General features: G+C 40.1%; 1 protein-coding gene across 4 annotated transcripts in view; it reads right to left on the reverse strand.

Annotated features, from left to right (window-relative positions):
• The window catches only part of GLCCI1 (glucocorticoid induced 1), a 53938-nt gene extending 33272 nt beyond the window's left edge, over positions 1-20666 (reverse strand). For all 4 annotated transcript variants that reach the window (XM_058421238.1, XM_040069361.2, XM_058421236.1 and 1 more), the window contains exons 1-2: positions 20204-20666; positions 1097-1248 (exon numbers count right to left, since the gene is read on the reverse strand). In XM_058421238.1, coding sequence (XP_058277221.1) covers positions 1097-1248; positions 20204-20651 — 600 coding nt within the window. In that variant the 5' untranslated portion in view covers positions 20652-20666. The remainder of the gene's footprint in view (positions 1-1096; positions 1249-20203) is intronic.
• Positions 20667-25984: the final 5318 nt, after the last annotated feature.

A 25984-nucleotide genomic window follows, 5' to 3' on the forward strand; every position in this document is an offset into this window, starting at 1 on the left:
TTCCAAAGGATCCTCATTACAGTTTCTAAAAATTTTCTTGGAACATTTTAATCATGAGTTTCTCAAATTTATTAAGTAAGGTTTCTGAAATATACAGACCTTTCTTTTTTCTTTTCTAAGCACTCTGTGCTTATCTTTACCCCATCAAAGGGCTTCCTGTGTTGCATGACACCATATTTTAGAGATGAGGAAATATATATGCATTCTAACTTGTCCTGAGAAACTCAGTATTACACAAAAGACTAGAATCATAGACTCTATTTCAAGACCCATGATAACTATGGATCAGAATCATGGCTGAAGAGATAAGCAACTGATTTAACTACCTAACCTACACAGCCTTTTAGATTTAAAATATAACTAAAGAGAGCTAGTTTCTTCTAGTTTCCCATTTAGTTTGCAAGACAAAACTCAGATGGCTTATTCCAAACCCCAAAAGCACTGCTGAAAAAAACAAGAACGCAGCTCTTTTGATAATAACTGGGGAAAGGTGGTTAGAATTATGTAATTTTAATCTGTTTGACAGTGACCATCTTCACGGGCAACAAGCTCCAGCTCAAGGAGGAAGCAGGCAACACCTGCCAGAGGATCCCACTAAGGACAGAGCACTGAAGAGAATCAAGGCGATCACAAGAGTATCAGGCCATGAATAACCTCAGTGGCCTTCCCTCAGCCCCATGCACACACACAAACACAGTTTTTGAGACTGAAAGATTTATTACCCTGATTTAGTAAAATCTTTAGTTTTTCAGCCACTGCTATATGGACTCTTTCTTAAATAACACTCAGCACAATTTTGCATGTAGCAGCTTCAAAATAAACCAGATACAAGGCTGAGATTGATATCTGCTTATTTAGCCTCAACACATCTGCCCACATTGAGAAAATTATTTTTAAAAACTGTTTTCTAAAAGCATAAAAATACTATCATTGCATACCATGTTAACTGCATTAGCACTGATTAAAAAAAGTAACTAACGTATTTTAGGGTTTCATATTTATAATAAAATTAGGTGAATCCACATTTCTTCAGAATTAAATTGAGTAGACATCAACTATACAAAACATCTCTGTTGTCTTGTTTTACAGCTTTTACCTGAGTAGATTTATCTTTCATACATGAAGGGTAGTGTACATGGGGATCACGTGGCCACTGTCCTGTGAGGTAAGGTCCTGTTATTGTGTCCAAAGAAGAAGTTCGCCTTATGGTACCAGAAGTTCTGATTTGCTGGGATTTTGGCCTGTCCACTGTAGAAAACCAGAACAAAATCAACAAAAAAGTCAGGCTAAATTTGACATGAAATGTTAAAAGCTAGCTATGACACATAATGGCAAGAACATACCAGAAACCTTTGTCCAAATGCCAAGTTGAAAAGAATGCCATCATATCAAAGCAAACACATCAGATAAAAGAGGAAAACAAATATAAAAGGGAAAACTTAAGAGTTACAAAAGCCCCAATGCTTAAGGTGTTCATATCTGCAAAGAAGTGCTACTTATGCAATGAATTTTCATCAGCAAAAAACATCAAGCAAATTTAAATACAGTGATGATGCAACTCAGGAAAGCCAGATATTTAGAAATAGAAAATAGGGTATAGCACTTTTTAAGTCAGCTTGCCTAGCTTTCTAAACACTAAAATACACATCAGGAGAAAAATGATGCTTGATAAGAGGATGCATATCCAATTTATTCTCTTTTCCATATTATTTCATAATTTAAATCAATTCCATTATTATTTACAAGATCTCACTGCAAGCTGAGAGTGTGACTCCATCTTTCCCTCCGACAGAGCACCAGTCAGAGGAGCTGCCTTGTTTGTTTTCACTCATCATTGTGCCTGCAGTCCTCATCTCCTCCCTACACTTCTCTTGCCATACACCCAGATCATGGAACACTTTTTCTGGCATTTCATTTGGAGAGCAAAGTGCAGGGTAATTCACAAGACTGATGTAGGAAAGAACAGTTTTACAGCATGCCCTCTGGATTGTCTTCGTCTGCTTTGTCCTTTAGGCAATATTACTTCATATACTCATTTTTTAGACTCCACATTAGGCCACCTAAGCCCTACATGACAGCTACTGTCTGTTTTGCTCACCCCTACTAAAAGAAATCCACAAGTGAGATAACTTCCAAGTTAGTTACATGCTGACCCACTAAAAGCATACTCACTGCTCAGAATGTGAGAGCAGATCAGCTGCCACACTTCTGAGTCCAAACATGGCTACTGGCCTACACAAGTATTTCCTATTTGTGTATCAACCAGAACTGCTTGATCTCAAAAGGCAGAGTCCATCATCCACAGTCCATGTGATATACAGCATTATTAGGGTATAGCTTGCACTAATACAGCATCATTGAAGTATGATATATGAAGACAATGTTAAAATAGACCATTTTAGAAAAATATAGACCTGCTGAAACACTGCATTAACTACTCATTTTAGGTGAAGAGTTCTAAATAATGCTGTGAATTGGACATGACATAATATATCATGCTGCCTTTTATACTGTAATTATTTTGACTGCCTTATCTATAAATCAAATCTCTACCATTTCAAACAGATCTATCCTTTTAGGATTCCAATTGTGACAAATCTGTGTTTTAAGAAAGATCCTTGAACTATTAAAAGTAAAATAGTCTAAAATCCAAAATAGAGATGACAAGTTTTAAAAATTAAACTAGTGTTTACATTTGCACTGAAACACAAGTGTACATAATGAGTAAATAGCTACAAAGAATTCTTCCAACCTTCCCTGTCATGGTATGCTACCCTCTCAGCCCAAGTTTTGAAAGTTTCTCAAAAGAAACCTTTTAAAACAATTCAGAAACAACGCACAAGAGAGTGTTTGAAGATGAGGAAGTAAGGACTAAACCCAAGAAAACACAAGCCCAAAAGACAAAACAAAATACATACAACCAGACAATTAGCTAAGGTTTGTGACTTGTTGTACACCCAGAGGAAAGGCAACAGAAATTCCAACATTACTAACCCAAATTAAAACTAGAGAGAAACGAACACCACCAAAAAAATTACTAGTTTTGTTTTTCCACTGGCATCTTGGAAGTGGACTGCAAGACACTGTCAAGGCTTAAAGCTGAGAAAAGCTGAGAAAAAAAGTTCAAGATGTGGTTTCTGAAGTCCCTACTATGCATCAAGGTTTCTCTGAATTACAGGAAACAAACCACTTCTCAACTACATAAACCAATTCAAGTTAACACTAATTTAATGCCATCCCTATTTCACCATTGTCTGTGCTCTTTTCATCTCCTCTGAGGTGGCATGCACAGATGTGTGAATCCACTTGGCAAAATAATTCACTGAGTTAAACATAACGAAAACTAAAGTGCATCCCCCTAAAGTCATAACCACAGGGTTTTCCCCATTACAGCAGAGCTGGCACAACTCTGGGCAGAAACCACCAGGAGAGCTAGAACAGAAGCAGCCTTGTGGTATGTTCAATAACAGGTTTGGCTCCTTACCTTTTATGAAGTATTATTAGATCATAAAAAATAAAGGAGAAGGGATCTTTAAGTATGACATTTGAAGGAACTTTTGCAAATTAGCATTTGACTAAGTGTCTTGTACAGTAATGTACTCAGACATGATGCCCTGGAGAGTATCACTCTACTAGACCCCAACAGAGGACTATCAAATCAGCTTAAGTAGTTTTCTAAATACTAGAACTGCTCCCAGCGTTTATTTCTTAATCTTGCTTTTCTCATCTCACCATGTGTCTGGGTTCCCACTACTCTAGGAAGTTACTACATAACTGTTCTTCCCAAATTTTCATTATCAATGGAATGTTGATGCTACTATCACGAATATCCTTCTCCAGCTCAAATCACTTTCCCTGGTTGGAAACCTCATGCTCCAGTTTTCTCAGAGAATCAAAACAGCTGAAGTGCTTCAACAGTTCCTGAAGACAGCCAACAGACTTCAGCATTCAGAAAGGCTTCAACAATATTAAGAAATCTCTAAAATTACAGACTGATTTTATCCAAGTTTCAGACTAAAACTATTCTGACAATATCCTGAGTGTATGAATGGATTTTACTGCAACAGTAAGTCAAAGGATTCTGTTGTCTTAGTGACAAGTGAGACATCTCATATGAAACTCAGCTCTACCTCCAGAAGAAGCAAACTTAAGATCACCATTAAAGCAGTGTAACCTGAGGAAGTTATCTAGAAATTAGAAAAGCAAGACATATGCTTGCAGCAAGACAAAATACCTCATGAGCACTGACATTAGTTTGGTTGATTAGAGCATGATGACAATAATACCCAGGTTGTGGGTTTGATCCCTGTATAGGCTGTTCTCTCAAGAGTGCGACCTGATGTTCCTTGTGAGTCCCTTCAAGCCCTGAATAGTCTGTGATTCTAGGTTTTATTTAAAATATGCCACAAGTTTTAATGGCATGTATTTAGGACAAATTGCTCCACCATCCTAGTTATGAATGTTACACAAAATGACACAAGGGTCCACCTGAATACTATAGCTGGCAAAATTCAATGCGATCCTACCTCCCAGCTGGAATCAACTTAAATAACCTGCATGAAATCATGATTCTGTATGCTGCATTGAGAGTGAAGAGAATTCTAGTTATACCACCTAGACTGACTGAAAAAAGGTTTCCATTTCTCTGACAGCAAAATGTCATTTAGTAAGAGCCTAACACCACAGCTCTTTTGAAAAGGACATGGGTCTCAAATAAAACCATCTGCCGCAGCTCTAAAATTAAGAGCTTGCCTTCCCATCTAGGATAGAGGCAGCTAACCTGCACATAATCTGAAAGCCATATTCACAGTACATTTTTAGTTTAAATACTTTTGTGCCACATGTGCAATCAGGAAAATCACCTGCAACAGAAGAGTAAGACTGACAGCTAGCATTGGTAACACTAAAAAAACTGGTTCAGCTCAATCCACCAGAGCTCATCTGTCAACATCTTTCCTTCCCATGTTTCTTTCAGTTAGCAAATCCAGCTCAAATTTGGCCAGAACTCTTCCACTCACGTACTTGCATAGATACAATTGATTTTAAAGGACTAAAATTATCCTGAGAATCTCAGATAACACATCTCCTCTCAAACTGAGTGAAAAAACATGAAATAAAATACAATTCATTGTCCTCCGAAACTAGGAGCAGTAATGTCTTCATCTCACTATTTATGTCAGCTAATTGTGACACTGTCCAGCCAAAAGGTTAGACAACATTCTTGCAGTCATTTCTTTTCTCAAAAGTTCTTCTTTAATTTATGCTATTAACCCAAGACACCATGAAATGTCAGTACTAAATTCCACAATAAATTTTCATGAGATGTCATTTCTCTTCAGTTTAGTCGCTAGCACCCTGCACATCCTTCTGGTCACAAGCTACTAGTGAAATGAGTACCAATCTTAGGATTCACTCATTCCTGAAGAATTTCAGATTTTATCTAGGAAATAAATACTAACTTCAAAATAATTTACTCCAAAAATACTCTTTGGAAGACTCACTATGATGGGTATCCCAGTCTGCTTAAGACTCTTTTCAAGAGCCAAGAAGTCAGAGTTCAAGTAGTCTGGCCCAAAGGATATTCATAGTCTGGGTATACCACCATAAAATAGTATCAGATATTTCTAGGACATTCCTACCAGATATGAAAACAATTTACAACAATCGACCAACCCAGTGAGATGCAGAACTGCCTGGGTGAATGCTTCTTAAATAATACATCATGTGGGAATGCAGTCTAGGATCAAAAACTAGAAATAGGAAGCTGAATATTAAGGAATGATGACCCACAATGACCCGTAAGAATGATGGCCTGACATCACTTAAGTCACATTTCCCACAGTAGCTACTGATGACTGTCCTATACCTAGTTAAAAGTCACCTCCCCTCTTATATCTTGTAAAAACATGAAAAAGGGGTACCTTTGTTCTTGCTTACTTTGGACAGGGATTCTCTGAGTACCATAAAAGCAGACTTCTGGATTCAAGAGGACTCTGTCTCTGAAGAGTCTGGTCAAGGGAAGGTTTTTTCTTTTCTGTTTGCTTTTTAAGCAAGTATATAGTGACACTGTACTGATATCTGAATGTATATCTGATTGGTCTTTCCAGCTCTGACTATGTAAGTAGATGGTCAAAATGGTATCTGTTTAATTTGGGGAACTTGTCTCTATGACTTTGCCAGGAAAAAGATTGAATAATGGGGATTTAGAGGCCACTCGAAAAAAATATTTCAATCTTCATTCTCAAGAAGGCTTTTCTCTTGTAATTGGAGCCAAAATCTCTCATGAAAAAGATTAACAAGGGATTTGGGGTCCCCTGAAGTTTTACTTCAGAGAAGTAAAGAGATCTATTGGCTCAAAAGACATTTCCCAGTTGCCAGTGACTGACAGACTTGTTCCTGACCCAATCTGCTAACTGGCTGCATGACTGCATTAACAGTTCAGAAAGGTGCAGAGCAACAAAGAGCATGCTGTTTGCCATGTACTGCTCATACAAAACAACAAAAAATAGGATTTTAAGTAGGACCTTAAAAAAACCCACAGCACCCTTTTATTTAATTGAAAAGAAAAAACATGAAATTACTGCACTCTTCCTTCATAATTTCAAATTAACTAACCTAATCCCTTTAATATCTTAAAACAAAACAAAATACTAGCATTTTCCAACATTTAAAAGGCAGTAAAGTGTTTTGCTACCAAGATTATAATTCTAAGAGAATATAAGAAGAGATACACCTCTAAAATATTTTACATTCAGCTCCTTAAAATATGCTTTCATTACATGTACCACACTGGTTTTGGTTCAGTTGTATCAACTTCAGAAATTATTCCCCAGCTTCCATCTTTAGAAATCAAGAGAGAGAATGACTAAAATTGAAGAGGGATAACATTCTGAAGTTACTACTCTAAAGAGACTGACACAATCCACTCTAATTTCCTCTCATTATCCTAATTGAAGGGGGAAAAAAAGGCAGCACAGAACAGCACCATTAATCTAACCAAGGCTCCGACAACCAAAATCGAACAAGCAGAAAGCCGCCTACTTTTGAGGGCAAAGATCTTTTCAGAGATCCAGGTCCATGAAATATGTGCTTTATACATTCAGAATTCTTCACAGAAAAAAAAAAAAAAAAAGAAAACAAAAACCAAACATGGGAGCACATTTTCCACACAGATCATTTTACAGTCTGGTAGCCAGAGCAGATTTGATTTTATACCTGACCACGCTTATGAGAATTCAGACTGAACTGCAAGAAACAGAAGTCTACTAAGACAGGACATCACTTACACTGGGAAAACAACATAAAACAAAACCAGCTTGTTCCTTCAAAGGAAAACTGTACACACTCTGACCCACAGCAGGGGATTCAGGAATCAACTATATTGAGTTATCATTTATAACTATGACTAAGTCATCTAGAAAGGGAAAAAAATCTTCTGATTAGTCATTGAATCCAACCCATAGGTTAAGGCATGTCCTTCCATAGCGGAGGTTTCATGCATGACTCTCAAGGACGTAGAGCTCTGCTCACCTAACTGCACAGGAAGGCACAGTGGCAGGGGCTAGTATGGACACCAGAGGAAGTAGAACACATAGATCAATTTGTAAGCATATTTCACTGGACCTGCAGTTGACTGAAAATCCTGATTACCTATGCACGTATTTCGTTGAAGCAAGGTCCCTGCCTCATGTCCCTTATTCCCCCCAACCATAGGTCAAGTAAAATGCGGCTATGAATATTTTTCAGAAGTCGGATTTTGTTCAGAGCAAAACTCCCCTGTTTAAAATCAATATTATCCTTAGAGATCAAACACAGAAAGAACGCTCTAATCTCTGTAAGAAAAGTAAACAAACCATATGGCAGAAAGTTTCAGTCTGCTAAAGCTGAACTATTCTTCTAACAAGGATTATTGCTGGCATGTATAGGACCTGAAGGATTTCATGTCACAAAAGCCTGCTTTGTTCAACAGATGTAACCTACACACTTGCACTCTCCTAACAGAATGACATGTAGATAAAAACCACTTATTTTTACGCATTTCATGGGTTTAGAATATATTTTTCTTTTTAAGATTATTACTTCAAATTTAAATACTACACAATACCTAAACTTAGACTCATTTAATAAACTATCTAAAAAGTGTTCATACTATAAAGGCAATTTTGATTGGAGCTCATCAGCTAAGTAGCTGGGAAAAAGCACACTGAGACAAACACCCATTAACAGTTGGGCACTTCAGAAGATACAGAGAATTGCCCTCCCCTTTTCGTTCACTAATTTAGATCTGCTGAATCATCTATTCTATGTATCCAATATTGAGAAACAAACTGGGAACCAAGAACACCAGTAAAGCTTGGGGTGTTACTTTTTCTTCCAGTATATTTATAATTACAATACTGAAGGTCATTATAAACACACACAGTTGATTCAGTAACTGAAGAACATTTTTTTCAAATAAACTTGATGACTCTGAAGGGTTTTTTTTGTTGTTGTTATAACAATAATACTTTAAATTTAACAAGATGTAGAAAGTGAAGGTTTTGTAAACCTCTAATCTAATCTCTTCATCAAAATGCAGCTGGACATACTAATGAATAAAACAAATCAGAAGGCACAACTCACCATTTTCATAATCAAAATATACAAAGAACTGTAATCAATGCACAGAGGCTATACAATGCCATCATAATGATCACCAATTATTAGAGATAGAAAGCATTCTCCTAGCTAGAGGAAATTATACTAAACAATAATAATTTATTTTTTTGAAAAAAAAAATTGAGAAATAGAAATGCAAAATCAGATTAAAATTGATTGCCTAAATGAGAGTGCTCAACTTTGATGATTAAATAAATTATCTTTTCATTATCAGTTAAGACATAGAAACAAAGGACTAGAAACAACATCTTAAATCTGGACCCCACTTCGCAGCTATCACTGACAAAACACAGTAACTTCAAAACAGAGTACAGTCAGTCTTACAGCAGCTATTTGTCCTCCCAATTCCTACTGGAAAAATGACCCAGGAACTTTTTTGTCCTGATGGTTTCAGGCCTTCTTACAGTTTAATATAGACATATTTACACTGCCAAACCAATCCACCTGCTCATTCCCTTCCTTGCTCACCCGGATTCTGACAAAGCAATTGTATTTTTATTCAGATTTTTTTCAGCATCACACTGTAAACTCCTAACCTGTGAGTCTTCTCTGAGCCAGCTCCAATTTGACTTTACCTTTCTTGAACTCTGGAGCACCAAAAGGGTGCAGTATCCCATTTAATGCCTCAGCAGCCCCTGTGTGGCCAACTGCTCTTCATGTAAGACCAGACCTGTGCCCAGAAGTTTTTCATTTACTTCATGTCGGCAGTTTAGAGATCTTACCATCACCCAGCTCCACCCTCCAGAATTTTCAAATTAAATGCTCCTCCTTTGAGGAGAAGATACTCTGATCAAGTACAATCCCACATACATTAACTTCCACTTTTTACTTTCAAATCTAATTTTTTAAACTTATTACTTCAATTCCCATGGTTCTTAAACTCTTCTTGCATAATCTTCCTGTGTACTAATTAAACCTCTCAATATTCATCACCAGTTTCATCACCCTAATTTTAAAATTTGCCTAAACAGATAAGATCTACTTCCCGTCTAGGAGATCAGTTTTCTTACCAAAACGACCAGGTTAGCATGACACCACTTGGAAAGCTCATTTAGCACTTTAACATCCCTGGTTTCCACCACCCCTTCAAATTTCTTCTGAAGTTTCACCAGTAGTTCCCTATACTTTAAAACTGGACATTTTTCACATTTTTAAATTATGTACCTGCTATGCTCAGGAGGTATCCATTCTCAAATTATATCACTCCTACTAACAAGACTGCCTCAGAAATTTGAAGGTGTCACTTTCTGAGTAGGCTTTTCCAAAATCCTGCAATGAAGATCTCTGAACTGACTTTACTGAAACATGCAATCTGTATTTATCACAGTCTTGGTAATTCCTAATTCCAAATTATCCTTGTTCCTTACAATTTGGGGTTTTTTTAATCTTTCTGGGTTAAAAATCACTGCCCGTATGGATAGTGACTTCTTAGACTTTTTTCTGGTGAGCACAAAGCGTTGATAAACATCTGTGCTATTTCCTCTGAGATTGTAGCTACTATTCCTTGGAGCTGACTTTGAAACCATACATTCTAGCACATCAGTCCCGGATTATTCTCAAATCGTTTTTTCTTAATACCAAAGGGTTACAACTTTTTTCCTAATTTTTCAATCTGCATGCTTCTAATCTCTCTCTTAAAGCACACAAAGTCCAAGCCTGCTCGTGCTTTTAACAATTTTCAGGTTCACCTTTTGATTGGTAACGTGACATTCTTTCGTCAGTTCTTCCCGCTGTTTCTTGCAGGCTCTCTGCTTATTCCTAGCAGCCTTTTTGAATTAAGTGTCCATTCAATCAGATCACATCCTTAAACTTTTCTGGTGTCTGAAAGACTCGAATAGCATTAACATTTTTCATTAAAACAGATTCTCTTTGTATTCAAGGCAGAGCAATCCCGTTTAGACAAATTTTCACACTACCTCCTTCTGAAATCCAAAACTTTGCTCCAGATTAATGAATTTTCAACAAACCTCTGTGTAGGATTTTCTTCTTTTGCTGTATATGCATGCAAATTTCCATGACTAAAAGACTAGGTCTAACATTTATTTTATGTACAGTGTCAGCACACTCATTTCTTCTGCTTCTCCCAAATTTTGAGTTGTTACAGTTGGTAATTCCTAACTTCAATGTGGCCAGTCAAAATTCTACTATAAATCTTGCAGTCAAAAGATCTCCCTGTATCCTTCAACTTCATATTAGAGGCTATACACACCACTAAACAAAATTGTGAGTCTCCAATCATCTGAATAGCCTAGTTCCTTCTTTGGAAGACATTAAAGTAGATCTATATGACAGTTTTACAAAATATTTTAAATAATATATGGACTGCACACATTGCTAAACAACTTGATATGAAAGAATGAGCCCCTCTTTCTACAGCAACACCCAAAGTTCATTTGGATCTTCCATGTGGACAATACCCTACACTAAGTATGTGTCTCCAGTCTCCTCTTCGTATTGACATTTCTCAAATACACATTACTTTTAAACATGCATGAGTTAATTACATTTTTGCCCATAAGAATTTTTTCTCTTCCAGATTAGGCCTTTTCCTTGTTCCCTTTGAAAAGAACAGCAAGTATTTCAAACGTATTTTATGTTTTCTTTGTGGGTGAAGAAAACATTGCCAAGATGATTATTCCAGGCAGGGTATCAGGTATAACAAAGGAGCCACTGAAGGTGAAATAGCAGAGGAATCAGAGTACGAGAGGAAGAAAGAGTGGTATTCCACTATCAATTGCCACAATTCAGCAAACACAGCTATCGGTTAAGAATGAAGATTTTAAGACCTTGAGCAGAAATTTACTTCTGTGAAGACAGCTCCTTTAACCTGGCAGCTTCCCAACTACTGTGTAAACCTAAGTCTCATTCTGCATTCTTCAGCAGTTAGCTGGTATTTTTAGAGTCACACTGGTCAAAGTCTGTTCCGGGACACTCAGCATAAATCTGGGTTTAACTTTCAGTGAGCAGCTCAAATATTCATTGGTTTGAAAAGCAGAAAGACATCACATATAACAAAAACTCAGAATAATATAGGCTGAATATGGAGGTGTAACACCTAGCTCACAGAGTCAATGCTGCAAAGCCACTTGGTTTTTATAACGTACTTTCCAGGGCTCCAGATTCCAGAAAGACCAACTAGCTGACACTCAGCACTGAATTTGACTCCATGTGTGAGCACAGCACTCACCAAACCTTTCCAGAGCACAGACAGCACCACTCTGATACCTGACACTGTAGGCACCACCATCTTCTAGTCCTACTGTGCTAGGGAGCTCTGCCATGGTGTGCAGGAGTGGTACTGAGATCATGTTAAATACCTACAGAAATTCATAGCTCTTGTAACACTGGCTCCTCCATGCTGTCTCTCTGTAGCTTGAGTTATGGGAACACAGTGCAAAATGTTCAAGGTTTATCCAGCAACATTTCTGATGCAACATTGGTACAGCACTTCATCTAAGAAAAGCAACTGCACTGTTATCCCTGAGAGCTGCATGTTCAGAGACCTGGGATTTTATATCTGCACTAAGGTAATCTGCTCCCTAATAGCCAACTTCTGACTGCATGACATAATTTGAAGTGAGGTTTGTACTTACAAGGTAATTTCTGCAGACTACAATTAATTGAATTAGCTAGTAATTGAACACTGAATAACCAAAACTTGTGTCCTGGTAAGAACACATTATTTCCAAATGATAGCTTGGTCTCCAAATGCTGACAAATGATGATTTTTTTTTTTTTTTTTTTTGGCGCTGCAGCCTAAGCACCTATATCAAAATGTTTGGGGATTTTTCTAACCATGAAGACTTTTAAAAAATGTGGATTACCCAGGTAATCCAGCTAGCCAACCTTTACTAATTATTTCTTTCAGAACTCCAAAATAGGCACTGTACACCAAAAGACCTGAGATTAAAGGCACATAACATAATACCCACACTGCCATACATTTAATTGGTTCACAATTGAGTAATTACTGTTACAGAAAACATTTCTAAAAGACAGATTGATATTTATTATATAATATTAAAATTAATTTAGCTACAGAAATCAGTTTCAAATTCAAGTATGAACACCAGTCATCTTGCAATGACCTGACAGAAATAAGTGTTAATTCCTGAAATTCAGAAGCGTGTTTACAACACTGCATACTGCCTGGTGGTAAGAGCACAGGAAAGGAGGCTGAAAGGAGCCTTCTTCAAAGAGGCAATCTGCACTCTTTAAGGAATGACACTTAAATTATATTCCTGTTTAGACTACCTCACAGCAGAATGAGAGAATATTAGATTACTCAAAAACCATTACAGCACTACTACCCACTGCTCTTATGAGCAAAATACAAGACACTTTCTTCCTGAAGAGGAAACATTGAGTACTTTGGGTACAACTAGTTTCAAGTTGTGCAAAATAAATGGCATCTAAGAACCACCGCTGTTAATCACTCATTTGTATTTATGAACAGTATCCATTGCAAATAGCTACTCCTCAATTTAACACCAGCAACAGTGAAAGTCCCGTCCTCATAAACACCAACATCAGTGGCATCATTTATCACTGGGGCATATGAACACTAAATAAGGAGGTTAACCCATATAGTACCTTGCATTAAAGTTTCAAAACTCAAGTTCGTAACATTTTATGACCTGCTGGGGAAGTATCTACAATCTGCAAAGCAACAATATCTAATATGGAAGCTAATTAAGAGATCTACTACTACAACAAAAAAAAATTAAAACCTCCCACCACAACCATCTACACTGACCTAACGCCAACTGTTTAGGTTAATCCCCCATTTACAATTTTTTAGTGCAGAAAACTGCTTGAGTGCAGACACTCACACCTTCTGGGTGTTTTTTCTCTGTCAGAGAAAATCTAACAGGGTCAATAGTTTGGCAGGAATCAGCAGCAGCAGCTAGGAAGTGCATATACCAAAGGAGGAGAAGTGAAATGAACACACCCAGGGCAGAGACACTATTACAAGGCCTGAGACAGCAGGCTGAGGGCACCCCCAACACAACCACACTTGGCCTGGTCGTGTTTCCTTCCAAGAGAGACTTCCAGGAGCTACATGCCTTCCTCTGTTCTACTAACAGGAGATACTCTCTGAGCACAGTTATCACCAGACAATCCAAGCAGACTATGTAACAGAGCAGCTCTGGTCCTAAGCCCAGATTCACACAGCTGGGAGAGCATGGAAGAGTTCCTGAGGGCACATGTTTTTCAGTTTCAGCCATGGATAAGGGCTTCCATGGACGTGATCTCAGCTTCAGAAAGGCAAGAACCAGAGAGCCCGACTCGCCATTCCAAAGGATTGCTATTACACACTGGGTCGTGATACTCTGTGTGGTATCCACACTGCAGAAGTGTCTGATCACTTTCAGTACTATTTCTACACTTAGCACTTAAGCTCCAATTCAAAGCTAGCTGTATAGCAGTGATGAACTTCAGAGTCAAATCAGATGGGAAAAATTATAGCATAACTGAAGGACTATCTAATTTTGAGGAAGTGAATACCCATTCAAAATTGTTACTTAGAATTAGTCTATTAAGTCAAACACCCTTTTTCCTTCACCCTGATCTCCAATGTTCTTCATTTTGCAATTACCCAAGCCTTAAAAATGGTGACACAAAGGAAAAGGGCATAATCTCAGGCTGACAAGTTATTTTGATGTATCCCTTCTAATGATGAGATGTTAATAATATTTTACTTGCCTGAAAATACCTCAAGCCATTGTTTAAGCACTACAGATTTACATGGGAGGCAACACTGAAAGACTAACATGAATATGCACTTAAATATTATAACACTAAAGCAAGATGATGATCATCAACAGTTAAATTCTTGAGCAAAATTTTCTAGATTAATACATGGTCATTTTTTTTCATCAATAAAATATACTTATTAAAAAATGCTAGCTGATGTTTAAAGTCTACTATTTAAACAACTTCCCAAGAACATATGTGAAATCCATGAAGAACTACCTATTTTGTCAAGTGCTGGCAACAGTGTTCTCCACTGAAGTAATTGTCAACTGATTTAAAAAGGAACTTTCGTTTTTCACTGCAAGTTAAAAAAAAAAAACATTTTCTTCAGATGAAGATAATTAATCAACTGGTGAAGCCCCATTTAAAATGTTTTTCAGATATTAACTTAAACTGAAACACTGAGGAGCATATACGCTATTTCCAATGTTTTGCATTGTAACAACTACTGCTTTCTAGTCTAGACTTCAGGATTACTGTATCAGTTATTTCTATTATTTTTTGCACAATGATAGAGTAGTAGCACAAAACCCATTTTAAAAATAACTGGCTTTCCACTGTGAATTTTTGCAATATAGCTTGCATATCTTGATGTCATGATGAACACTGCCTTTTTTGTAAGATTCCAAGATACATCCATTGCGCTACCCTCCCTGCATTTTAAAATACATTTTAAGAACCTCCATTCACCCCACCACCATGGGAAAGAAAACAACAAAACACTAGAAACCATGAACTTCAGAAACCAAATTTCAGTATTTGTCCCTGTTTTACTATGCCCAGATGTTGGGAAGTAACTTCAGTTTGGCCATACGTAACACACGAAAACTTGCTTATGTCCAAAGAATAAGAATTAAAGGTCAAATAGTGATTTAAAACATGTATGATCATATACTTCTTAAGTTAGGTTTTTTTCCATGAAATAGGGAGGCTCTGTCTTCAAAACTAATGCCTTGCTACAGTACTATTCAAGTTCAACAGAGAAAATACCTTCCTATTTTTCCTTCCTGCAGTTTAACATCTGAAGGAAGCTCAACTGTTTTATAAAGCATTATTTATTAAATGCATCTAATACACCACTCTCATTTACAGTCATGTTAAAACATGTAACTAAAAAGGCTTTGAGTTCAGGACAACTGGATCAAATTTAGCTAGGGTCTTTTATGTCATCCTATTATATTCCAATGAAAGCTATTTTGGGAAGAGAGAGGGACAAAGCTGGAGCAAAACTGTTTTGGCCATACAATTATAGGAATACTGCTATTATTCAGAGATCAGGAAATAGGAAGCGTCACAAAAATTACTTCCTTACCTACATTTGCTAGAAATAAAGCAAAGATCATCTTGATCTCTGGTATAAACGCTTCTGATGCCAAGATACTGGTTGGTTTGAATCCAGGATATTAAAACAGTTCTACCTTTTGAAGTACAATTTTTGGGTGGTGTTTTTTTAATATTGATATCCCTTACAAGACTAGAGATCAACAGTACAGTTTGTTTTATTCCACTCCTCATTCCACTATCCTAAAACCAGACATATATACTTCTCACACTGAACTGGATTCTGCAGTTGTTTTGTATCTTCTGTAATTCCTCTCGCTCACGTTGGCAAATCTTCAGGAGTTATTTTGGGAAGTAAAAGACATTGGGAACCTTTAACAGCCAAATTGATTACAGCATTTTTCGTATGTCCTCAAAACTAATGTTTGTCATTAAAATTTGGAAACAGAATGGAAAAAGTTTGTACCATAAAATGTGTAAGTGAAAGTCAGAAAAATACAAAGCATAATATTATAGTACCACCAGAGTTAACAGTAAACAAATCAAAGCGTTTGGTGAGAACGGTGCTGAGTTTGAATCATAGCGAAGTCATTTGCACCCTCCTTGTATACAAAATATGAATGTACCATGAAAAAAAGAAACTAAACAGGAAAACCACTCTCATATTTATACAATCTACTTTACATAACAGCAGAAACTTCTGATTTTATCCAGGTAAGGCAAGGAAGAAAACAACTTGCCTTTTTCTTTAAAAGATGTGTCCACAGGCAAGTAGCAAGTTTTCTTCGACATGTCCAAGGGTTTGGCTTTTTTGGATTATTACCGGAACATCCTTTGTCATAAACCACACAGATTCAGAATCTGTTGACATTACTTTTACGCACTCAGAGATCTAACAGATATATTCCCTCTAAGAAAACCACGTGTTGTTACATTCAATTACATTCAACCAGACATTTTTTCCACTGCCAGCTCTCTAAAACGTGAACGCACACTATAAAAAAATACCTACTAGTAAGCAATAAACACATTTCAAGAAAGAGGAATACTGCATACTGAAGATTTATCCTATGATATCAGGTTTTTCCCCTCTTTTTTAGCACCTTAAAAATATATATATAACATTCACAATTTCTCACCAATACAGTAACAGTACTAACCAATGCCAGTAACTGCTACTGGCATTGATCCTAACATCTAAAAAACTAAAAATCCTCAAATTTACTTTTAAGAAAATATCATATTATTGAAAATTTCGGTCCTAAAAACACAGGGTGTTGCTACGGAACAAAAACCTTTACAGTATACTAGGAAGAAGGGTTAGGAAACATGATGATGGGACAAAAAGACCATGCTGCTCTCATTCATGTACTAGTGATGTTAGTGCCTGCAGTGGTAGTTGCTCTGACCTGTAGAGGCTCAAAGCAGGAGTGTTTTCACAGAGATCTCCTTCATAAAAGAACCTCTAGCAAATCACTAAAATATCCACACAAAATGGCTTAGTAGGATAGCCAGTTCAAGGCATCTATACTGAAGAAGGCTGGAAGGAGATAGGGAAGGGACAGGTGTCTTAAGAGAGTAACATCTATCCATCAGAATCATAAGCAGTCTCCAGAACAAGCACATTTGTGAAACAATCCAAGTCAGACTGCAGAGCCAAACACATCTCCTGCACTGGTGAGAAAAACAACAGGATTAAACTGAGAGCCTAAGCTCACATTTTACAGCAGTGGGAAATGGCTTTGAAAAACTGACAAAAAAACTTGATCAAGCCACTTCCCCAAGACTTGCATACTGATAACAACTATAAATAGTTGGAGTAGCATTGTTTAACAAGCCACAGCAAAATGATCCATGTCTGAAAATGGAACATTTAAATTTTTGTTCAAGTCCTCCATTATTACTGCAGTAGTCCTCCAGTTCAGCAATTTTCTATGTACTATTATCACCATATAGACTATCAACATGTTTTCAGTGTCCACACATCATGTACTAAAACGCTGAGAACAAACAGGGAAACAAAGACAAAATACTGCCCAATGGCATGGAACTGTATTCCAAATTGTGCAAAAACAGCTCTAGTTTTTCGGGTTGTTTGTTTTTTTCGGGTTTTTTTTTTGGGGGGGGGGGCAGTGGGCAGCAGACGAAGGGGAGGTTTGGTAACGTTTTTTCATTTGCAAGACTGAAGAAATAGAGTATCTTATTACTCTCGCTTGCTAGAAAATGGTGCCTGTATTTCAGTAAAATAAAGCTGTTGACGTGCGCAATTGTGGTCATTATTAGGGCGATCACGTTGTTTTCATTCATTCATTCAGGATTTGCTAAAGGATGTCAGCTTCTGCAGCAGCAGCTGGCTTGACCTGGAGGAGGGGGGAACGAATTCTTCGCAGTGCATACAGATTACAGGGTGCATTTCTCGATGGACCATTTATGATTTTATACACTGCACTCATTAAACCAAATCAAGCTCTGTGTGCTGCTGACGCAGTTCACCAAGAGGCAAGCTCAAACAAGTTTAATGACAGAAAAGTCATTCAGTACTAATTTAAAGTCTGATTTATTAATGCTAAAATAACCCACAAATGAAAAAGACTGAAACCACTTTCTAAAATTAAAATTTCCCCTCCAACAAAAAATTCATATACATTAATGAAGTACTTCACAGCTTTGCAGTATTTTTCTGGCTTGCAAGTAACTGTCCGTATTCCTCCCTCTTCAATACACCTTAAGCGTAGGCTTTTATACACTGCACCACTACAATGTTTTCCTCCAGGTTCCCATAATTAAATAATTTACTGCTCGTCAGCAGCACCATCACTACTCATACGCACAGATATTTTGGTTTTTCCTAATTTCCCATTCGCATTTTCCAAAGATTTAAGAGGAAGAGAGAAATCTACATTTAGTGCTCCATACAGTCAGAAAAATATGATCTTTAAAATTTTAAATAGAGCTTGAATGAATCAAAACCACAGAAGCTCAGTTCCATTTTCAAGCACGCAAAACCCTCTGCAGAAATAGATTGTCTTTTTGCAAAATACATTACAAACTATGTCTGCTCAGATTATAACACAATCAATTAGGTCATCTACACAAGCAGATGCATAGGACAAATCAACTCCATTTGTAAGTGGCAGTGACATTTTGCTCATTTGTAAAATGCTGCCTCTGACCTAGGACAATTCTGATGACAGATCTGCCCAAGTTACAAATACTACAGACAGCAAGGTTTTACTACACATAAAAACTGAAGAGGAAAGAAGGTAAGATTCCACTGCTTCAACACAAGCTGGCACCCAACGCAGACTACAATTTTCCAGAGAAATCACACACAGTAACTTACGAAGGGACAGAAAAAGCAAGTGGTATTGAACCACAGAAAACACTCCCAGAAAGAGATGATGTGCGATACCTGATAGCGACAGCAGGACAACATAAAAAGTGCATTTAGTCCAATTCATTCAACTGCTCAAGTGATGGGGGAAGGCAGAAGGGAGTGGGGGAGGTAAGATGGCCACTGCCCCTTAAACACATTCAGTAATTTAACAGACAACCTGACGCAGGTTAAGTTGGACTTGTTGGGAATCAATTTTACATTTTAAACTTTACAGGCCTAGTTTGGCTACACTGGGGTTGGTTTGTAGTGGGTTTCGTTTGGTTGAGTTTTTTAGAGTCTCACGGAGTCAGTACTGAGTATCACAAGGAGACAGACTTGTTTTTAAGCACCTCAATATGGGAATTTCCTTGTTTTGGAGCTGTGCTTGGAAACATCACATCTTTCAACCTAACAAAAACCCAAGTCTTTTAATAAACCGAGCTCTGCAGAGAAGAAGAGCATTTGAGGCTTGGTTTTAAAACACACACCAAAACTGGGTTGTGACACCCCAGATATAAATCTAACTCATTATCACCCCTACGAGACAGTTACAGCTGGAGACAGGGAAGCGGGTTAATTTTAGGCTCGTTTCCCTATTGCACATCTCCGGCGCCAGAGCCCGAGCGCGAGGGCAGAAGCAGCAAGAGCACCGCTGTCGGAGCCCCCGACTGCTTCTCCCCGAGGGGAGGGGAGCCCCCGGGCTCGCCCCCTCCGCTCCCCTCGAGGCCGGCGCGGGGGTGTTTTTCCTAAGCAGGATTCTCATCTTGCCCGAGAAAGGAGCATGACATTTCAGGGGTCGCCTCCCCCCATCCCGGGGGAGAGCGCCGGGATGAAGTGCTTTTCCCTCCGCTTCCTGGCAGGGCAAACCCGGGTCACGACACCTGCCCCAGGGGTGGGAGATTTACGGCTCATCCTCGCCCCCCGACCCGCTCCCTAAGGCTCCGGCGGGGCTCCTCCCGTCGAGCCGAGAGACCCCCCGGTATCCCACACCCACTAGCCCGGGGAAAGGCAAGAGCGCAGCCCGACAGCGGAAAGCAGAGAGCCCAGGGTGCCCGGAGGCTGGGCGGCCCCAGCCCGGCCAGCGCCCCTGCGGGGCAGGGAAGCGAGACCGGCTTTCTCCCGCTGCTTTACCTCTGTACACCGGGGAGCTGGGGCTCCGTCTCTCAGGTGAGCTGCTCCTCCTGCTGCCGCCGCTCTCCGGCGACCGCCGCTGCCTGCCCTTCACCCTGCCCGGCTCCGCTCCGCCGCCGCCCGCCGCCAGCGGCGGCGTCGCGCTGGGCGGCGGTGGGGGGCTGCCTCCGCCTCGACCCCCGCCGCCGCTCCCCGGCCCCGTGTTGCTGCCCACCGAGGCAGAGGGGGACCGGGTCGGGCTGTGCTGGTTGCCCCGCAGGAGCTGGTACGGGACGGTCGCTCGGATAGGCTGGAGCAGCCGGCTGGTCCCCGCCGAGCCTCCCCCGGCGCCGTTACCGGGGCCCCCGGCCGTGCCGGCGGTGGGGGACCCGGCGGCGCCGCGCCTCATTCTCTGCGGCGGGGGCTGGTGGTGGGACGGGGGGGTTTGCGAGGAGCTGGACGAGGACATGGCGGAGACCCGCAAGACCCCCGCGGGTCACTCGCTCCGGTGGCTGCGGGGGACCCGAGCTCGGCCCCCAGCGCCCCGCATGCACCGGCCGCGGGGAAAGGGGGAGGAGGATGAGGGGGGGGAGGGATGGAGGGAGGGGGCGGGGCGGGACAAGCGCTGCACGGCCCTAGGGAGTCTCCGCGCCGCCTGCCCAGCTGCCCCCGGCGCTTCCTATCGGCGACGGCCGCTGCTGCTTCCACGCCAGGCTCTGGCCATCGCTGCCCGCCCCAGCGTCGCGAGCACCGGGGGCGCTGCCGAGCCCAGCGGCCGCTCACATCGTACAGCGCTGCCGGCTCAGGGCGGTCGACGGCAGGGAACGACGAGGGGACACGCAGCCGGAGCGGGAAGGATGGGGAGGGGAGAAGGCGTTCGCAGCCAGCTCTTGCTCCAGCTCCTGCCCCCGCCGGCGCCCGGGAGCCGCTACCAGCACCATCCGCTCCCCACGCCGCCCGCCCTCCGAATGGCACCGCGCAGCCCCGGCACCCGGCCGCGACGGGCAGGGGTGGTGGGCGCGCGAGCCCATTGGACGCCACCGCGGCACCAGCGCGGGCTCCATTGGCTAGGAGCGCTATCGCTCGTCGCGCTCAGCCAATGGGGACGGGCGGCGCAGAGGGGGCGTGGCCGGCCGTGGAGAGGCGGGCCGGGGGAAGTGGGATGTGGCGGCGGCGGCGGGAGGGGCGGGCACGGCAGCGCCGGGATGCGGTGCCCGTCGGGGGAGAGCGGCCCCGGGGTGCGCTGCGTGAGGGGCCGCGACGCGCTTCTCAGTTCAAAGTGCACTTTACGGTGTGCCGACTTAACAGTGACTTAAGAGAGCCGGTGCTCTGGACTAATTCTTGCCCTGTCCCTATTCCCAGAGGACTGTCGGCCTCTTCCCACTTACTCGACTTCCATGCAGGGAGGACTCAGAAACAGCCAGAATTTCTGGCAACAAAGTCTGTTCACGTCCATCAAACCTCGATAATTATTGTTACTTTCGTTAAAAAATCAAGATGTTCTTCAGAGTCTAAATAGGTGTGGTTTTATCATGTTCTATAAGTGTATATAGAATATTTTTTTCCTAATATGCATCCATAAACACTTCTCAGAGAATGTCAAGAGGAAAAGAATACATTTTGCAATTATATTTTTAGAAAGTGCTTTTGTTCTAAGAAAAAGAGCTTCCATTAGATGAATTGATAACCTGAAACAATGAGGAACAAAATGAAGGTTAGGATGAGTAGCTTAATAGCTAAGAAAATAAATGGCTGTAAGATCAGAAAGATAAGTTGAGCTGAGTCCATCAAGAAAGCAGTGTTTATATTGGATCTGATGCAAATGGGATGCTAATGGAGAAGGGAAAATGCAGGGAGTCTTGCTATGTGGACGGACTCAGCTCAGTGATGGCCTCTCAGATTCAAACATTAGGAGAACAACAAGGACATGGAATATACATAGAAGTAGAATGTTTAACAAGATACTCTCTTATTTTTAAATACCCCCTACCAATCAGTAATCAATTAAAAGTGTCACAGAATTAACTATATCCCTTGAACCGTTTTTGATTATGTAACAAAACCTCTTTTTTGTTTTGCACGCTTCAGATTTTTGCACTTAGATACTTCCAGAGTTGTCCATAGCTATCCTTATCCCTTGGTAGCACAGGAATCAGTCGATAGTCCCAATGAGAAACTGTATTCTCAGAAAATGCTTCTATTCATGGACGGTTAGTGAGACTTTGTTTGCGCTAGCGCCATGTGACACAGTCACCGTGGTTATGTTACAGAAAGGGTTGGAATAATGCACCGCACATCCACGTGAACATGTGCCCAGGCAACAAAGACATTCGTAGAAATTCATTTTAAGAAAAATCAGCAACCATGTATTTTTCCATTAGTCCAGTCTTTTTGTTTTCTGCTTGCATGAGCCAAATTTGTTTGTGAAAATGGGCTGTAGAGACTTTTTCCCCCCAAGGATTTTGCACTGTGCTTAATCACAGCTATGAAGTCCATCTAGTTTATTTTTTTCTGCTTTGCTGCACTGGGCTCAAAATGACTGGAAAACATTCACCTCTAGTAGCCATCTGCTGAACAGTAATATCAGTAGTGTTTTAAACAGTAAGCACATTTTCCTATATCTGTACCTTTGTCAGATAACATTGCTGATACAGTAGTGTCTTACAGACCAAAAATCATCTGGTGTCAGCTGAGAAAGTGCACCTTTGATTAACAATAGCTGATACATTCGAGTTATTGCCAATGCTAAGGGTTATGTCAGACTAAAATAAGGATGAACTAGTATAACTCTTGAATTTGTCTGTTTAGATACTATTTTACAATGGTTAAATTTTACAGTTTCCATGTCCTTGCACATCAAACAAGCAAGGTATTTTGGATAGGAAGAATAGATGTGTAAAGACAAGATAAATGTCTGACAAAGAAAATCCCACCAGCCCCAAAACATGAACACCCACACGCACTCCAAACCACAGGGCATGTCAGTGTAAAATATCAGCAGCTAGTCTTCCTTTCCAAACAAGCTGAGGACTGTGCCACAGCCTTACAGTCCAAACTGAACCACCACTTCACTCGCCTTCACAGCAACCAGAGAAGAAAAGATCCATTGGAACTGCTTCCAAGCCAAACTGTTAGCAGGCACGACAGCTGCACTGGGGAGACTTCGCTCCCCAAAAGTTATTTCCATCCTAATTCCTTCTAAACTGCAGTCTGCATGCATATTACAGCACCATGCCATGTGCCTAGGAAACAGTAATTTCAGAAAAGATTCTTTAAGAGAGTATTCTGTATTTTAAAGTGGGATACTGTTTTTTATCTAGGTTCCAAATTAGTTCCCTCATGGAATACCATTGCTCTATAATATCAAGAAGATATTACAGGGAAAGTAAAGTAAAAACTAAAAAAAAGAAGTGAAGTAAAATCATAATCTTCATATCTTTCAAAAACCCATGTTTGCCTTAAATACCCTTTTCAAAAGCCACGTTAAAGGCATTTCTCTTTTCCACTTTAAGGAACTACCTTTTCAGCTGGCATGTGCTTAAGGGAGTTTATACTAGAGGTAACAGGTATTTCTGAATCTTAAATCCTTCTGGGAGTCAAGGACATCCTTAACACAACTTCTGGGAGAGGCTTCCTGAGAGAAGTGGACATTATATATTACAGCAAGGGAGTGAACTCAAGGAGTGGGGCAGTGACAGGCAAGAGTGAAGCAAAGTTACTCACATCTCTCCTACTATTATCAATTGATAATGGGTTCATCTCTTGAGGTCAGAAATAGATTTACATGGGTGCCATAAGCCATGGAAACTGAGAAGTTTTAAGCAGTCATTAGACACTATGCAATCGTAATCCTTATTTTGTTCCTACTTGAAAGTTTTAGAGAGGACAAACTCTTCAAATCTGGACATACATTTTGTTTCTAGGCTCTTACTAGGGCATAAGGCCATCAGTGCTCTGCTCCCACGGTGTCTACCTGCTTGTTTCATTATTTTTATGTCTCTTATCTCCCTCTATCTATGTTTTCTTTGCTGCTCTTTCCCCATTCCACTTAGGATCAAGTCCTTTGTGACTGCCTCTGAGATAATCACACAGCACCTAACAAAAAACAGTAATGAGAAAGAGTGCATTGATCTTCACATACGTTCAGGTCCATTCCCTGTGTTTTACTTATTTCTAATTAATATACAGTTGGGAATATTACATCTGGGAAGAGAGAAATAACAAGAAGTAGTACTTACATCACAGTAATATTCTGAAAGAGATGACAGCCAGAAAGCATTATCTGTGGCCAAAAACTAGAACAACCCCTAATGACCCAAACTGCAGCTCTCAAATGACAAAATTGAGGCTAGAATAGCCTTGCCTCTGTGGACTTGGAGCATCCCTAGGCAGGAATGGGAACATCACCTGTAGTAAGGGCCCCCATGTGAAGTGCAACTGCTATCTGGAGCTGAGTAGCTCTGCTGAAGCAGCAGTGGCCTGTTTTCCTAGAAAATATCTGTCTCAAGCTGTTGGTTTAGGTTTTGGGCTGTTTTGCTTTCAAACAAAGTTCTAACTAGAATAACACAGTAATGGGGAAAAAATACATATGGAATTATTATTACTACAAGGATTTTTGACAGACAGACGCTGCTTTCATCAACCACACTCCATCTTCTCACAGCTCCCAAATGTTCAGTGGCATAGATATGATCTCCTCAGATCAGCCAAGCACACTCTATCCCCAAGGATATCCCTCCTGGGACTTACCTTGCATTTGAACCCTTGAATTCTCCAGGGCTGCTGATACAACATCATTATCCCCACTGCTGGCTTTGTTGACACTAGCCAGAGAAGAAATTTCCAACTTATGATCACATTCTCAAGCTATCTTCCAAAACCAAAAGGAAACCCACTACTGAGGACTCAACACTGTTGATCATCCAGTTTAGGGTCAGACATGTGGTCAAGTATTAGATTTCTTTTTCTCATGTCTTTTTTTCCTGGATATGGGGAAAATGCATTAAGTAAAGGGCTGTTAGACCTATGGTCCAACAGTATTTATACTAGGTCAAATTTAGTATTTCTGAATATCCACAAACCAGAAAATTTCAGAATCAAGTTTACAATCGAATTTTAGCCAGAAGGTATTATAGTACTTTCTTTTTTAGTCAAATGCTATTGTTAACATTATTTCATTCAGTGCAAAGGATTGTCACTAGGAGTGAGGACTGAATAATGAACAAGCCAGGAAACTACAGAGTAAGAGGCAGCTGTAAGATTTTCCCTTAAGAAAATTGAATACCATTTTGGATAATTGACTTTTTTTTTCTTTTTTTCCTATCTGTCAGAAGTCTTTTTGTGATACTGAATAACTCACTTAAACCAGAACCTGCCCATTAACATTACCTTTGTTATAACAAAGTCTTATCTCATCTGGAATCAGACCTACTGCTACATTCTCTTCTCTTCTTCAGGAAAATAGGCCAACCACTTTGGACTTTTGAATTATGTATTTCTTAGGCATCTGCTTTAACATAAAGGCGAACATTCAATACGCAGCTAAAATCACCAAACCTTCCTTCCAGCTCTGCTTTTAGTATGAAGGGTTTTTTTCTATTCATTGGTACAGGTAAATCCATTCAACAATTTCCTTTAGCTAACAAGTTAACCATATCAGACCATATCGCATGGGAAGCTGAGTTTTGTCCAGGCAGCAATCCTGCCCTACATTACTATTCTGAGTTTGGTTACTTGACTCAACCACCATCTCCATCTCATCATCATCTGGAAAAGTCTGATTTGCACAGCTGGGACTAAGCC

This window comes from Hirundo rustica, chromosome 1, assembly GCF_015227805.2.
Source record: "Hirundo rustica isolate bHirRus1 chromosome 1, bHirRus1.pri.v3, whole genome shotgun sequence".
In the NCBI taxonomy this organism is placed as follows: domain Eukaryota; kingdom Metazoa; phylum Chordata; class Aves; order Passeriformes; family Hirundinidae; genus Hirundo; species Hirundo rustica.